This window comes from Leptodactylus fuscus, chromosome 2, assembly GCF_031893055.1.
Source record: "Leptodactylus fuscus isolate aLepFus1 chromosome 2, aLepFus1.hap2, whole genome shotgun sequence".
Taxonomy (NCBI): Eukaryota; Metazoa; Chordata; class Amphibia; order Anura; family Leptodactylidae; genus Leptodactylus; species Leptodactylus fuscus.
This window is the reverse complement of record NC_134266.1, coordinates 109,935,911-109,951,159: the sequence shown is the minus strand read 5'-3', so window position 1 is coordinate 109,951,159 and position 15,249 is coordinate 109,935,911. Positions and strand designations below refer to the sequence as shown.

At 41.4% G+C, this 15,249-nt stretch overlaps 1 protein-coding gene across 1 annotated transcript in view; it reads left to right on the top strand.

Moving 5' to 3' along the window:
* The window catches only part of LOC142194954 (tetraspanin-18-like), a 28,733-nt gene extending 22,455 nt beyond the window's left edge, over positions 1–6,278 (top strand). The window contains exons 6-7 of the mRNA XM_075264401.1: positions 2,522–2,605; positions 6,207–6,278. Coding sequence (XP_075120502.1) covers positions 2,522–2,605; positions 6,207–6,254 — 132 coding nt within the window. The 3' untranslated portion in view covers positions 6,255–6,278. The remainder of the gene's footprint in view (positions 1–2,521; positions 2,606–6,206) is intronic.
* The last annotated feature ends 8,971 nt before the right edge of the window (positions 6,279–15,249 follow it).

Sequence of the window (15,249 nt, the reverse complement as noted above, 5' to 3'; positions counted from 1 at the left end):
AGAATATCTAGTGCTGGGACCAGGAGTGGGGGAAGGGGCAGCACACTTGGCTGCTCCTCCCCCACATGTGCTACCACTAATGGTACTACCGTGTTTCCCCGAAAATAAGACAGTGTCTTATATTAAATTGTCACTCTAAATATAGGACCTGTTTTATTTTCGGGGGGTGCCTTATTACAACCGGCAGTCATGCCGGCACTTCCTTAGTGGAGCGTCAGCATGACTGCCGGTTGTAGGTAGTGTAGGGGAGGGGAGGGGGGAAGGTATCATACTTACCTTTCCCTTCTTCCTAGCAGCGCTGGTGCTGCTGTTCGTCCTGGAAGTGGTGGGCGGGGCTTAGCTAGGCTTCGGGGGTGGGGCTTAGCGGAGCTTTGCAAGCTCCACTTCACTGACACAGCAGCCGTGCTCTGTGCTCCGTGTGCACAGGAAAGCCAGCTGCTGCCTCTTCTGTATGGCAGCTGCTGTCTCTGCCTCTGGGATGAGCTGGGAGAGGCAGCAGCCGGCTTTGCTGTGCACACGGAGCACAGAGCACGGCTGCTGTGTCAGTGAAGTGGAGCTTGCAAAGCTCCACTAAGCCCCGCCCCCCGAAACCTCTGCTAAGCCCCGCCCCCCGAAACCCCGCACACCACTGCCGGGCATGCCTTTTTTTCGGGGGATGCCTTATATTAGGCAATTCAACAGAAACCCCCGCATGCCTTACTTTCAGGGGGTGTCATACTTTCGGGGAAACACGGTATGTGAAGCACATGTGGGGGGTAGCAGAGGAGCTGTCCCCCCAAGCACAAGTCACAGCACTTTTTTTTGTTATTTGTGCTGTGACTTACAAGCTTGGGGACAGCTCCTCTTTCTATCAACAAACTTTAATTAGTGTTTCACAAGGTAAACACAAAAAACTGATGCAAACTGATGCAAATAGATGCACATCAGTTAACAGATCAGTCTTTTTGATGCCTGAATTGACATCAGTTTGCATCAGTTTTTTGATTAAAATTACGGACCCGTTTAACTGATCAGTTAAACTGATGTGAAAAACGTGATGTGAAAGCACTCTTAGATGTATGCAGCTTGGTGTGGCATCTTTTATGCAAGATAATATTAAATTTTTATTGATATCATTTGGGAAAAGATCTGATGGTTTAATCACTTTGTATAAATTTTTTTATAGGAGGAAAAGTGTTGAAAAAACACTATATGGCCATTTTGATTTTTTTTTGCCACTACGCTGTTCACAGTATGGGATAAATATTTTAATAGTTTGGGCATTTTGGAGTGCGGGGTACCTAATGAGTTTATGTTTACTTTTGTATATTTACTTTTATATCTGATCTAGGGAAAGGGGGTGATTTGAACTTTTGTATTTTTTTATACTTTAAAATTTTTTTCTTTTCTTCTTTTACATTTATGATCAGACCCTCTAGGTACCTTGAAACCTAGAGGGTCTGATCGCTCATGTTATTCACTGCAATACTAGTATATAGCAGTGAATAGCAAAATGACAGCAGCTCTATTAGACGATGCCTCTGGTAGCGTGCAATAGAGCTAATGCTATGAAAAACCTGGGAGCCTTCAATAGTCTTCCGGCTGTCATAGCAACCGATCACCGCTCTCCAGTGATGTTTAGGAGGGCGGCGATCGTTGAAAAATGGCGGTACCTGTGGCGCCTGTGCAATTTAGACGCCACAGTCCATTTTGACCACGGCATCTAAAGGGCTAATGGCAGCGATTAGTGCGAGCACTGTCTGCTACTGTTAACGGCGGGTCCTGGCTGTATTATACAGTGGGTATCCACCCTGTATGGAGAAACATCCCCATGCAACTCAGGACGTAGTATTACGTCCTGGTTCACTAAGGGGTTAAAAATATATATGCAAACACAAACAGCTACATAGAATGTAGGGAAAATCCACAGGTAAATAGGAATGACATGGTCTGATTTCTGTGTTGCCCCCTAATGGATGGTGTGCCCAGTTTGTTTACATGGTAAATTGAATTATGTATGCAAAACTTAATTATAATTGAGTGAACAGATATTAACCACTCAGAAATATATATTTTGTTACACCTGCCTAAAACTTTTACACAGTACTGCATGCAGAGGAGAAGAGGACTTCTGTTAATGACTAGAGATGAGTGAGTACTATTTGAAATGGACGTTTCGCATAGCACGCACCCATAAGAATGAATGGAAGCAGCCGGCACGCAGACTTTGCCAGTGGCCGGCCGCTTAACCCCCTGCGTGCCGGCTGCGTCCATTCATTCCTATGGGTGCATGCTATGCGAAACGGGAGTTTCAAATAGTACTCGCTCATCTCTATTAATGACAGAAGACAAACTTAATTCTTGGAGAAAAACAAACACATCGACCTTGATGAGTGTAAAGATGTGATCTTAGTTTAACACTTACTGCTGTATATTTAGTTGTTATGTTTCAACTGCTAGAAATAATATACATCTTACACCATTACCACTTATACATGGACTACTTCGACAATATGTTCTGCTTTTTTGTCTTTTCCATCAGGGCTGCTTTATTACAATTGCTAGAAGTTTGAAGAAATATATTTCTATCTCTGGAGCTGTAGGCCTAGGTGTACTTGGAGTTGAGGTAAGATAAATTATTATGATCATCAAATCCTAATCTTGCTCATTTTAGTACCAATGCAGATTAAAAGGATTGTTCACAATCTGGAGCAACCTGTGGGTGGTGGCAGGGGTAGACGTGGTTTTTTTTTTTTTTTTTTTAAAAAAAAGCATACTCACTGCTGGTTCCCTTTACGTCGTTTTCCATTGATTTCAGTACTGGAAGTCATGAGCCTCACATGACCACTGAGACCATTTTTGTTGCTGGTAAAGAATTGGTAATGTTACCAATCCCTCTCTACCAACCTCTGAGGCCACTGATCTCTCTCAACGGTCACGTGGACTCAGGACTTTTGATGCTGAGGAAACAGAGGAACAGTAGATACATCTATATGGATACCTAATACAACTCTCTACAAAGTGAGTGTAAGGATTGGAGTCAGGGTCAGGCAGTGCAAAGTGACACAGCTGGGAAAGCAACACTGTGCAACTAATGACAAAAGGGGTCGTAGGCCCTGCGGCTATGACTATGCTGTAATATCTGAGATGAGGCAGACCAATGCACTTCCTAATTGAAGTGCGCCTACCACGACTCCTAACGCTTCTATCCCGGAAGCTAGGATTAGGGAAGAGGAGGCCCTGAAAGTCCTAGGGACTGGAGTCACGGGGTCACACCTAAACAGAAAGCACAGTGTAAATACAATGCGAAACAAAAGACTAAACAGCATGCAACCAGGGAGGACCACAAGTCCCAGCAAGACACAGAAGAGAAGGCGAGGTCAGACGAGCAAGAGGTCGAGCCAGGAGATATAATAAAGGTACTGAATCAAAAGACAAGGGATAGTCAAAAATACAAGCCGGGTATATAACCAAGGAACAGACTGAATACAAACAGATAGGGAAACAGACTGAGCAGGGGGACCAGGAAACCCAAAGTGAATGGCTGGCAAGGATCCATGCCTGGGTGGGGTTTAAATAGCAGCAGAGAAACACACCTGATGGCTAATGACATGGAGACTGAGAGCAAGGAAAAGATTAACCCTTAATGACCTAAGCACACCCAATAGAACTCCTAACACGTCTCCCAGGGAGACGCCGCGCAGCAAGGAGACCGCGGCGACTCCGTATCCTGACAGTGAGCTTAAATATGGCTATGAATAATGGCTCCAAATATCAGTAATTCTTCAAATTTAATGTTCTACATATTAATTGTACAGAATCAAAAGCTAATCAGAAACATTTCTACAGCATCATTAGATATAAAGCTACCGTATTTTTCGGACCATAAGACGCACTAAGGTTTTAGAGGAGGAAAATAGGGAAAAAAAATTTTAAGGAAAAAAAATTGGTGAAATATTTAATAACCTAATAATATAATATTTCACCAATGTAAATAGAACCGGGGGCTTTCGGACACAGGGATACCAAATGTGTATGTGTTTCACAGTAATGTTTTTGTTTTATATAGATTCTAGGGATATGGGGGTGATTTGAACATATATCTCTATCTATCTATCTATCTATCTATCTATCTATCTATCTATCTATCTATCTATCTATCCGTCTATCCGTCTGTCTGTGTCTGTCTGTCTTTCTGTCTATCTATCTATCTATCTATCTATCTATATCTAATCTATCTCATCCATGGATGGAAAGAGACACCCTGCAGTGAAGCTATGCAAGAAGAGAAAAAGGGGCGGGCCAGACGGGTGAAGGAGGTGTGGTTTTCTAAGCAAACTTGAAAACACGCCTCTTTCACCCATCTGGCTCGTCCCTCCTTCACTGCCTCTCAGATCTTGCTCCGGCAATGAAGCCACACAGACAGGGAAGTAGGGGCGGGCCAGACGGGTGAAGGAGGCGTGGTTTCAAGCTTGCTGAGAAAACCACGCCTCCTCCTCCCGTTTGGCCCGCCCCTCCTTCCCTGTCTGTGTGGCTTCATTGCCAGAGCCAGATCTGAGAGGCAGTGAAGGAGGGGCGGGCCAGACGGGAGAAGGAGGCGTGGTTTTCTCGGCAAGCTTGAAACCATGCTTCCTTCACCTGTCTGGCCCGCCCTTACTTCCCTGCCTCTCATATCTCGCTCCTGCAAAGACGCGACACAGACAGGGAAGGAGGGGCAGAGCAGGCAGGCACCGTGCTGCTCTCCTTTTGATTCACACAGACGGGACACAGACGCTGCACACGCTGCATTCGGACTATAAGACGCACACACATTTTCCTCCCATATTGGGAGGAAAAAAAGTGCGTCTTATAGTCCGAAAAATACGGTACTTCAGATATTCAGATAGAAGATATCACAACCCACCTATTTAGGGGTACAGATCACAAAAGACCCTAAACAACTATCGGGACACTGCACATCGCAGGAGTGTGGTGTCACCAACGCCATACCTCCCAACTTTTGAAGAGCAGAAAGAGGGCCGCAGCAAATTTAGCTCTGCCCACTTTTATGTTGACTCCGCCCATTCTCATTAATTTTTAGTGTGCTCCCACACAGTATAATCCTCCTACAGTCACCCGTAAATTATATGCCCCCCTCCATCTCTCCCCCAGTTTCATATACACCCTTCCTCTGCCCCCAGTTTCATGTCCCCCCTCCATCTCTGTCCCCAATTTCATGCCGTTCTCCTCCCTTCATCTGCCCACAGTTTCATGTCCCCCCGTCTCTGCCCCGTGTCATGCCATTCTCCCCCCCTCATCTGCCCCAGTGTCATGCCGTTACCCCTTCATCTGCCCCAGTGTCATGCCATTCTCCCCTCCCTTCATCTGCCCCAGTGTCATGCCGTCCCCCCCTTCATCTGCCCCAGTGTCATGCCATTCCCCCCTCCCCTTCATCTGCCCCCCAGTTTCATGGGCCCCCTTCATTATGTTCCACCTTAATGTTTAACACAAAAACCAAATAAACACTTACTCACCTTCCATCACTCCCCCGCCGCTCCTCTTTCTGCTCTCACGCCATTCACATAGTTGTAGGCGCGATGTGACATCATCACATCGCGCCTACACACACCGAAGCCGGGCCGCAGTGTTAAAGCAGGAGCTGAGCTGTCACAGCTCCTGCTTTAATCACTATGTATTCAGCTCACCGGCGTCTGTCGGACGCCCATGATCTGAAATCGGGACAGGCAAGTGCTGGCGCGGGCAAGTGCCGGGGGACCCCCAGAGGCACTTGCCCGACTACGCTGTGCACTGACGCCGGCCCTGGTGCCCAAATAGATTACAGCTATAACGCACACTAGTTTTCTGGTCTGAGTCATAGTGACCGGCCATGACATTCCTGCCCCATCCACATTCATAATGTTTCCTCTCTGTTCATATACCTAAAACGTGGTGAGTGGGTCAAAAATATGAAAAAGTGGTGCATCTTTGGTATAAATCGGGGCTGTCTGTCAAGGATGCACCACTTCTACTCTAGTTTCTGGTATAGATAGTATAGTAAATTCCTCCCATGTGTGATTCTAGATGGCTTTACAGTGCTCTACAGTGGGAGCTGCAGAAAAACATATAAACATTTAAAAATGTTAAATTCCAAAGTCACATATATAAACCAAGAGTGAACACAAATATTCACAGCAATTTTATCTGAATGTTCTGAAATAATAAAACTTTGGACCATTTCTTACCCACAGATGTTCGCAATGTTCTTTTCTCTTTGTCTGTATTACAACTTTGACTAGAAGACCCCGATGGATAAAGGAGACAACAATAATAAGAAGTGACGTGAATTTTGATGGCGAACAGGAAATGATAACTGGAGTAGATAATAAAATTGTTGAGAAATTGTTTGAGAAAATGTTTTTTTCTTCCAATGGGAACAGTATTGATTGTAGCTTATGTTCAGTTTGCCCAGATGTTTTTGAAATTGCTCCCCATCTCCAGTCTTACAACTTATTCGCTATTTCCAAGACCTCAATTTAAAGTCATTGAACATTATTGTTGCATCCAGATTGTGAAATTGTATCCTGATCGTACCCAACTAACATAGAGCTGTGACAAGAAAAAGCCGAAATACACTCAAGAAGCCATTCACCCTTTTTAATGGGACATGATAGTGACTGTTTTTCAAGTTTTAGATGTAAACAATGAGTGTTTGTATTTACTAAAGTATACATTTACATTATTTAAATGATTGTAAATCTAATGCTAATATTGTTTGGAAAAAAGTATGTTGTACTAATAAAATAAGTGAAAAAAATGCAAAGGAACATGCTAATACTTCATGTTATTGTTTTAAGAAATGCACGAATCAGCCACTAGGTATTACCATTCCTCTTACCAAATGGGTGTGTCAGCACTAGAGATGAATGAACCAGTTAAAACAAACTGGGTCTGTTACAAATTTTTCAAAAATCACCGGTACCCACAAATCATTATTATACTATGGGGTCTCATCAGACTGGTTCTTTTTTCTCCGCACCTCTCCTGGGATCATGTTTATTATATTCTAAGGTCTGAAGAGAGCCCAGAGTATAATATTAGAACTTCAGTTTGGCCATCTTTAAACACCCGACATACTAGTACGGCAGATATTGGTTAGGGGTTGATTCAAAAACCCCATACAAAATTCTTTCTAAAATACGGTATATATTTGGTTATGTTCATTTTACTTTATTACTTCATTTATTCTTATTTATTTATTATATTATGCACAATTATCAATAATTATTTTTCACTTCATTTCACATTGACTTATTGCATCACTATTAGGGTTGAGCCGATCTTAACTTTTCAGGATAGATTTTAAAATCCGATTTCCGATCATTTTTCATTCGAACCCGATCTCGATCCCAATTCCAATCCTAATGTAAGTCAATGGGATTTTTTTATTAATCGGAGATCGGATTTTAAAAGCAACCCTGTTGTCCACTTACCTCCAGAGATGGCTGGTCCTGTGCCCCGTGCCTTCATTCTTCGCCTCGCTGCTGCTCCACACTACTTTTCTTCCTTCGCTGCCCCCTCCCTGCCAGGTTAGGAGAGTGTGGGCAGGTTAGGAGAGTGTGGGCGGGTACTGGGAGGGGAGACGTCACGTCTCCCCGCCCTGTACCCGCTCACACTCTAAGCCACAAGCTCCGCCTACCTAGCGCTTTAAACACTAACCTGGGAGACGGGGCAGCGAGGCAAGAAGAAGGAGGGCACTGGAGCAACCATCTCTAGAGGTAAGTAGCTGCTAGAGATTTAGTTTAGCCTTCCATTCGAATGAATGGAGGCAGCCGGCGCGCAGGGGGTTAAGGCTGTGGGTCGCTGCTTCCATTCATTCCTATGGAACTGCAGCGGAGCCTTCACACTGAATATACATCGTATACTCAGTGTGAAGGCTAAGCAAGGCATTGTGGGAAAAATCATCGATCTCGATCCCACATAAAAAGATCGTGTTTGGAATTCCGATGGCGATCGTGAAATTTTCTCGATTGCCAATCGGAATCCGATCTTTTCAGAACACAATCGCTCAACCCTAATCACTATATTACATACATTACTTGTTTTTTATTTTTATTAACAAAAGTCTTCCCCTTTTTTCTGGAGGCAAGTGATAAAACTTTATTTGGTGATTTGTTTCTGTTTTCATAATAATCTAAATAGACAGTGCTGGAGTTTGCTTGCCCTCTTCACAAATGGCCGCTTACACTCCCCTGTGCTGTGCTCATGCGTGTGCCATGTTGCTGTTTCATTCCACCGTGAGAGCACCCCCGTCACAAAGTGGTGAAAGCATGTCTCCAGCTCATGTGCATGAGAGCACAGGTGAGATCTATTTTTTTTTTTTTTTTAGTGTTTTTTCAAGAAGTCAGCTTGAAGAAGTAAGTTTATTTTCAATTTTATGTAGTTTAGACTGTATATTGGGTGAACACACCAAAAAGAAACTCAGTTAAAATGACAGAGATTCTTTTTTTTACATTAGCAGAGGCTGCAATACTGTGTATGTATATATGTAGTTGTGCAAACAGAGAAATATTTAAGCAATATTTTTTTCAGATTCATCTTCATCACACTATGTATTTGACCTCCAGAGTAGAGATTCTTTTTTTCCAGATCAGTGCAGGCTAGACTATATATTGGGTGAACAACACACTTAAAGGGGTTCTATCATGGGGAAAAGTCATTTTTAACTAATCACATCCTTGCATAGCCTTTAGAAATGCTATTTTACATGTACCTTTTGTATGTAAATTGCCTCAGTGGTTTTTGAATGAGCCCGTTTTTATTCATATGCTAATTAGCTTTCATCCAGCACAGGAAGTTCCCAGCAGCACTCGTCTCTGCTATTCTCTCCTATGTGTGTGTGCAAAAAGGAAGCCGGAAGTCATCATCAGCAGCAGCCTGTGCTGTACACATGCATAGGAAAGAATAGCACAATGAGACTTCCAGGGTGCACCAAGAGGCTAAATAGCATATGAATAATAACGGGCTCATTCAAAAGCAGTTGTGCTCTATCATACTTTCACCAGAGTGAAAAAAACAACCCATGAAATTAGATTTTTTTTTTTCAAATTAGCACAAACTAGAGTGTATATTGGGTTAACCACAAAAATAAAAAACACAATTTTTTTTATATTTGCTGCTAGAACAGCAATATATTTAATGAAAAAATGTAAACTCTTGCCCCCAAAAATCCTGTATAAAACTTTTGTCACTAACAGTATTATCTTGTCGGCAAAAAGTATGTTTAAAGAGTGTGTATAGAGATGAAACACAACAGATTATTGGCAATCAAAGAGGAATCTGCAGAAGTACAGATCCCCCTGGTTAATGTGTCGATGTGATCATATCCTACGTTTGTTGAATTCTAGCACTGATCTGCCTGTGTAATTGCTTGATTGTCTAAGTTCTCCTAGTCTTCTGTTGCAGCACTTCCTTTTTGTTTTTTTTAGAACTGTGTTTTTGTCTATGATGCAGTGAGATGGATCATGGATATATCTGCATGTCTACCATTACAGTCAGCAACTACAAATTCATCTACTCCAAATGATATTAGCGCTGTAAAGTCCACCTGCCACTGTCTATTGGCTGAGAGGCTGTTAGGTGGCGCTAGAACATCACAGTGACTCACAGACAGTGTCTAAATCATGCACACGTCTTCTCTTTATTTCTTTACTAAACATGTGGCAGTAGCCGTTTTCTCATAGCCATCGTCTGAGGCGTATCGCCATTTTTTGAGTTTCATTAAAATCCAAACAATTTGGAATATTCTAAATGAATCCCGTTCATGACAAAGCATTTCTCCAATCTCAAGTAACAAACAGGGCCTTACAACTTTTATGGGCATGTATTGTATATGAGAAGAGCTCAGGTGTGACTGCAGACACTCCATTCCCTATAGTTATATTCCTGTACCTGAAAATATCAATGTAATCAGTATGTTTTTTTAGTTACCTGTTTAGAATTTTATTTTCTACTGTTCAATGGGTGCATGGCTATAGATGCACCAACTGGCATCTTGTGCTATGCAAAGAGTAACCTGAAGATCAAGGGGCCCAATGCAAAATCTCTAAGGCTAAGTTCACACAGAAATTTTTGTTCAGGGTTTTGGCAGAAATCCGCCTCCAAACCCTGAACAAAAAAACGCCTCACCATTCAAAGTATACAAAACGCTTCTGAGTCTTTTCCACTAGCGGCAAAAAAGAAGCGAGATGTTCATTCTTTTTTGAAGCCTGAGCGTTTTCCAGCTCACGGCTTCAATGCAAGTCAATGTGAACCGGTTTTTCCTGCTCACATTTTTTGGTCAGAAACCTGAAGCGGGACCTTTTGGCAAAAACCTGATCAGGAAACCCCAGGTGGTTTTTTATAATATAATTAATGACCACATCCCAAGAGGAAACGGATCAGGAAACTCCTCGAAAAATGCCTCAAAAACCACTTCAGGAAACACTTCAAATGGCAAAAAACACCTCAGGAAACTCCTCATGTGTTTTCTGGTCCGGTTTTGACAATGCCAAAACCCTGACCAAAAAACTCTGTGTGAGCTTACCCTAAATGAGCTCTTATATACTTTGTTCCATTTAAAATAGTATTACATTTAATGTGGCAGAGGGACCTCCTCAGTCTCCAGGACCCTATAGCGACAGCTACCACTGCAACATCTATAGCTATGCCCCTGAAACTGAACATACGGTGTTTCATATACATTTTGGTACACAGTACACATTTGCTTCTGTTCTTTGAAGTTACCACTAGATGGCAGTGTTGATACACCATTCTGTAGGTACGGTGCAATTTGACAAAATTGTGTTTGTATTCATCATTTTGAAAATGAGATAAAGCAAATTCATCAACCAGCTATCCCTTGCATTTAGTACAGTTGCTAGCATTGTACAATCCCAGTGAATTGCATGAAATTGCTATTTGATGAATCCCAAACATTACATATTAGTCACAAAAAGCCAACAAGACTGCTAATTACACCTTTTTTTCCATTCAATACAATCTGGTTATAAATATAAAAATAGTTTTGTATTGAAATGATTATTTACACCATAATAATACAGATACACTTGAAAACACCCTATACATTGTGTAACATAGCATAATATATAGTGGATTACTTGTTATTAATTATTAGATTTGATGATATCTACCCTGCGTATTGAATGTGTATCATTTATCCTTTTTTTACTGAGATTGTGTTATTTCACATTTTATGAAACTAGGATCTTAATGTTATTTAAGTAGTAAACAACTGATGAACCACGTTCTGAGAAGACGTCAATATTCTTGCTAATATTAAACCTGTAAATCTTCTAAGCCTGTAAGGAGCTTTTTATGTAAGTGAGGAATGTAAATATCCACCAATAAGATTCTGTCATTACAAATCTGCATGGTCTAGTCTTAAAAGGGGTTTCCCATGAACATAACCATATTTAAGATAGTAGACAATTAAAAGCATTACAAGCAAAAAAAAAAAAAAAAAAAAAAAAGCAAAAAGCAAAACAAAGCATTAAAAACATTTTCCAAATATAAATAATTAAAAATTCAGAAGAGTTTTAAAAATTCTCATTTGCCATGGATATGACCATGAATACAAGAACATTGTATTCCCAGCCATAATTTCCTTGTAGCTGAATTATCTTTTTATGAATGCACTATCCATGCATGTTAACCTGAACACAGTAAGGACTCATGGCTGGGTTTCTGAAAAGTCCCAGACCAAAGAAAGTTTCAGCATTCATGGTCATATCCATTGCGATCAAGACAAAATATTTCAACCATTAAGATGGTTAGTAAAAATTTGAAGACTTTCAAGTTTTTTCTATAGTTTTCATTTACAAAGATGTTTGACTTTTAATTGTCCACAAATCTAAATATGACTGTGTTCGTGGGAATACCCCTTTAACAGCTACATTATTTTATCCATTTCAGGACTGTTTTCTCTGGTTCAGGACTGAACATATTTTTACTTTGGGTTTTAAATTTTGCAGCGATGGAGTTTTAGTTTTTATTATTGCTTTTCACATCTTACATGGTTTTTTTTCATGTTTTTGATACTAAAAAGAATTTTGAAATAGTTTTCCTTCCCCGTCATCATAATTTTTATATAGGTGACAATTATTGTTTTGTCGCCTGGGGAATATTGAAACTGTGATGTGGGTGTTGTAGCGGTGGCTTTTTTTTTTTTTTTTACACTTTTTTTTCCCATTGTATTCCCCCTCTTAAGGTTATGATAGACTGTCAGTTTGAGGGTGGAGAAACATTTTAACTTTCCTTTTATTTCCTGATGTTTTGCTGATACATTAGCCTCAGTTACATGAGGAATTCATCCTATTCTCCTATCACTTACTGCAAAGCTGATCTCAGTCTTCTAGGACCCAGCAACTAATGCAGTTCCCACCCCTGGTGATCCTGTGACTGTGGGGTGCCATCATGGTGGCTGTCATAGCTGTGGCTATCATAGTGCTTATTGTGTGCTGTGTACACAGTGATCAGGAAGGCAAGAATGGTAATAACCTGTAAATAAGACAGCACTCAAGGGTTCAGTTTGTAATGATGTGAGAATTCTTATTAATCTTAATTAAGGATCTAGTCATACAACCGCATAGAAAAGTGTACCAATAAAAAAATAATATGAATCGGCAAATGACTGAAGTTTTTTTAAGTGAACTTTTTTTCCATTCACTTGAAAAAAACAACAAATTATCATCAAGTCTACCAATAAGGCTGAGTTCACATGGGGTATTTTGGACAGGATTTTGAGGTAGAATCCGCCTGAAAATCCTGACCGAAAAAAAAAAAACGGCTCCCATTGAAATCAATGGGAGCCGGTCAGTTTTTTTTTCCGGCAGCAGTTTGTTCCAGCTCCTGGAAAAGGAAGCAACATGCTCATTCCTCAGCCAGATGCCACGGCCGGTTCAGCCGCAGACGTCTGCCTGAAGACACTCCCTTCCGACTACCGTGTTTCCCCGAAAGTAAGACAGTGTCCTACATTCTTTTTACCCCCAAAAGTCCCACTATGTCTTACTTTTGGGGTATGTCTTATATTGGAAAAAAAAATGTCGACAGGGGTTAATGTGAGGGAGGACATGATGGGGTTAACTGCTATTAATGTCAGGCACATGGAGTTACTGAAACTAAATTAATAACTCTAAATGCCTGACATTAATAGGCAGAGTACAGCCTGGACCTGGTGTTTTCTTTTTTCACTTTCACTTTGCTGGGAGCTTCTCTTTCCCTCTGCTCTGCTCCGTCTCTTGTGTGCAGTATGGAGACGGCAGGAGCCCTCACTGCAGGCGGGACCTGGATCTCTATAGGGATAAGCTCCGCCCCCTGAGCTCACTTCTCTCCTCTCATTGGTGGGCAGAGAGCAGCCAGAGAAATAGGAGCGTCCTGAAAGCACTGAAGGGACGCTCCTCTGCTGCAGCTGCTGCCGTGCCAGCCAGATATGCCTCGCGTGCCAAGAGCGGCACGCGTGCCAGGGGTTGCCGACCCCTGGTTTACTATGTCTTACTTTCGGGGTACGTCTTACATTAGCCCACCCCCCAAAAGTCCCACTACGTCTTACTATCGGGGGTGTCTTACTATCGGGGAAACAGGGTAGGCCCATTCATTTGGGCCTAATCTGGATTGGAGTGCTGCGACTGGATGCTGGTGCACTGCATCGGCATCCAGTCACGTCTACCTGTTTTATGGAACGGAATCTGATGTGGCCTTCACGTCAAATTACGGTCCGAAATACCCCATGGAGAAATTGTCATTATGAACAAAACAGACTATATAGACTATATAGAGGAAATTCATAGTCAACTCTCTGACTCAATCACCTACCTTCCGTTTAGTAGAAATCCCACATCCTCCGTGAGACAATAGATCTCATACAAACTGGATCATTATTTACATAGCGCGCTCATTCTTGACTACAGAATCTGTATCCAGTGACACCACTCTTTTATGTCCTTCCAAAAATACAGAAATGTCTACAGAAGCCACCAAGTTCCCCAAGAGAGGCATCTACAGATTCCATCCTCTCCCTGATCTCCAAGTCTCTGGAAAAAGTTCTCACCCCTCCTGGTTAAGAAAACACATTCATTCATACTAGATGTTTAGCATTTTTTTCAGTATATTCACTAACCAACACATGTACAGGCTGATAGCATGTTAATTACCATGGATATAAATAGTCTATATGTCATAGGGAAATGTTGAAGCTAGGGAAATGACCCCACAGAGTTGTTATTTTAACATCTTGGTACTAAAAAAATATCACCTTAAGTACCAATTTGTTTTGTTAATTAGTTTTGAATAAATGATTTGTGTTTCAATGACTATTGTTGTATTATCTGCTCTATATGTAATAATGCTGCTGTACTAAATAAATACTTTTCATATCTTAAACAATATTATTTCATCATTTCACTAAAACAGTTCAGGGATTTGATCAAATCACTGACTTTCTTTAGGGAAATGACCCAAACAGAGTTGTTATTTTAACATCTTCTGGGATTTGATCAAATCCCTAGTTTCATAATTTCCCTGCGATATCCATTGGGAAAGGCCTAACAGCAGTACAGAACTTACTAGCCAGTGCTGCTCTTCGCCCTGTTTCAGTTCAGCTCTGCTTTGAATTATCTCATATTATCCTGTATAATATATTTTTTTTCTTTTTGTTGACGACCACTTACAAACATCCAGCACAGAATTGGGGCCCAACATGGCCCTTCTATATGCCAACAGCTACATTGCGCACTTAGCCTCCGTTCCCATGGAGTGCTACACATTGAAATCAATGGGAGGCTTTTTAACCCATTGACTTCAATGTGTATTGCGCGTGAGCCAGCACACATTGAAGTGAATGTGATCTGTTTTGAGCGCTCACATTCTGACACGTGTATACATGTCTGAATGTGCGGCGCGTTACTCCGTGAGAACGGAGCCTTAGAGAGGAACATTTATGTACTCACCTGCTATTCAACAGATTTACTGCCTGATGGTTCCAATACATTGATGACATGTATCTGAAACATGTAACCAATTCTTTGACTTTCTCAACAATAGAGACTGGGAAGTTTACATTACATTGTCATGGGAATCATGTTAGTTTCCTAGACATATTAGTCTTTAAAGATGAGAAGGGCAGATTACCTACTGATTTGTATACCAAACCCACTGATAGAAACAGTTTACTTATGTATTCAAGCTGTCATCCTAAGGCTATACTCCCAAGGCTACAAGAACTCTCTTCCTCACTCT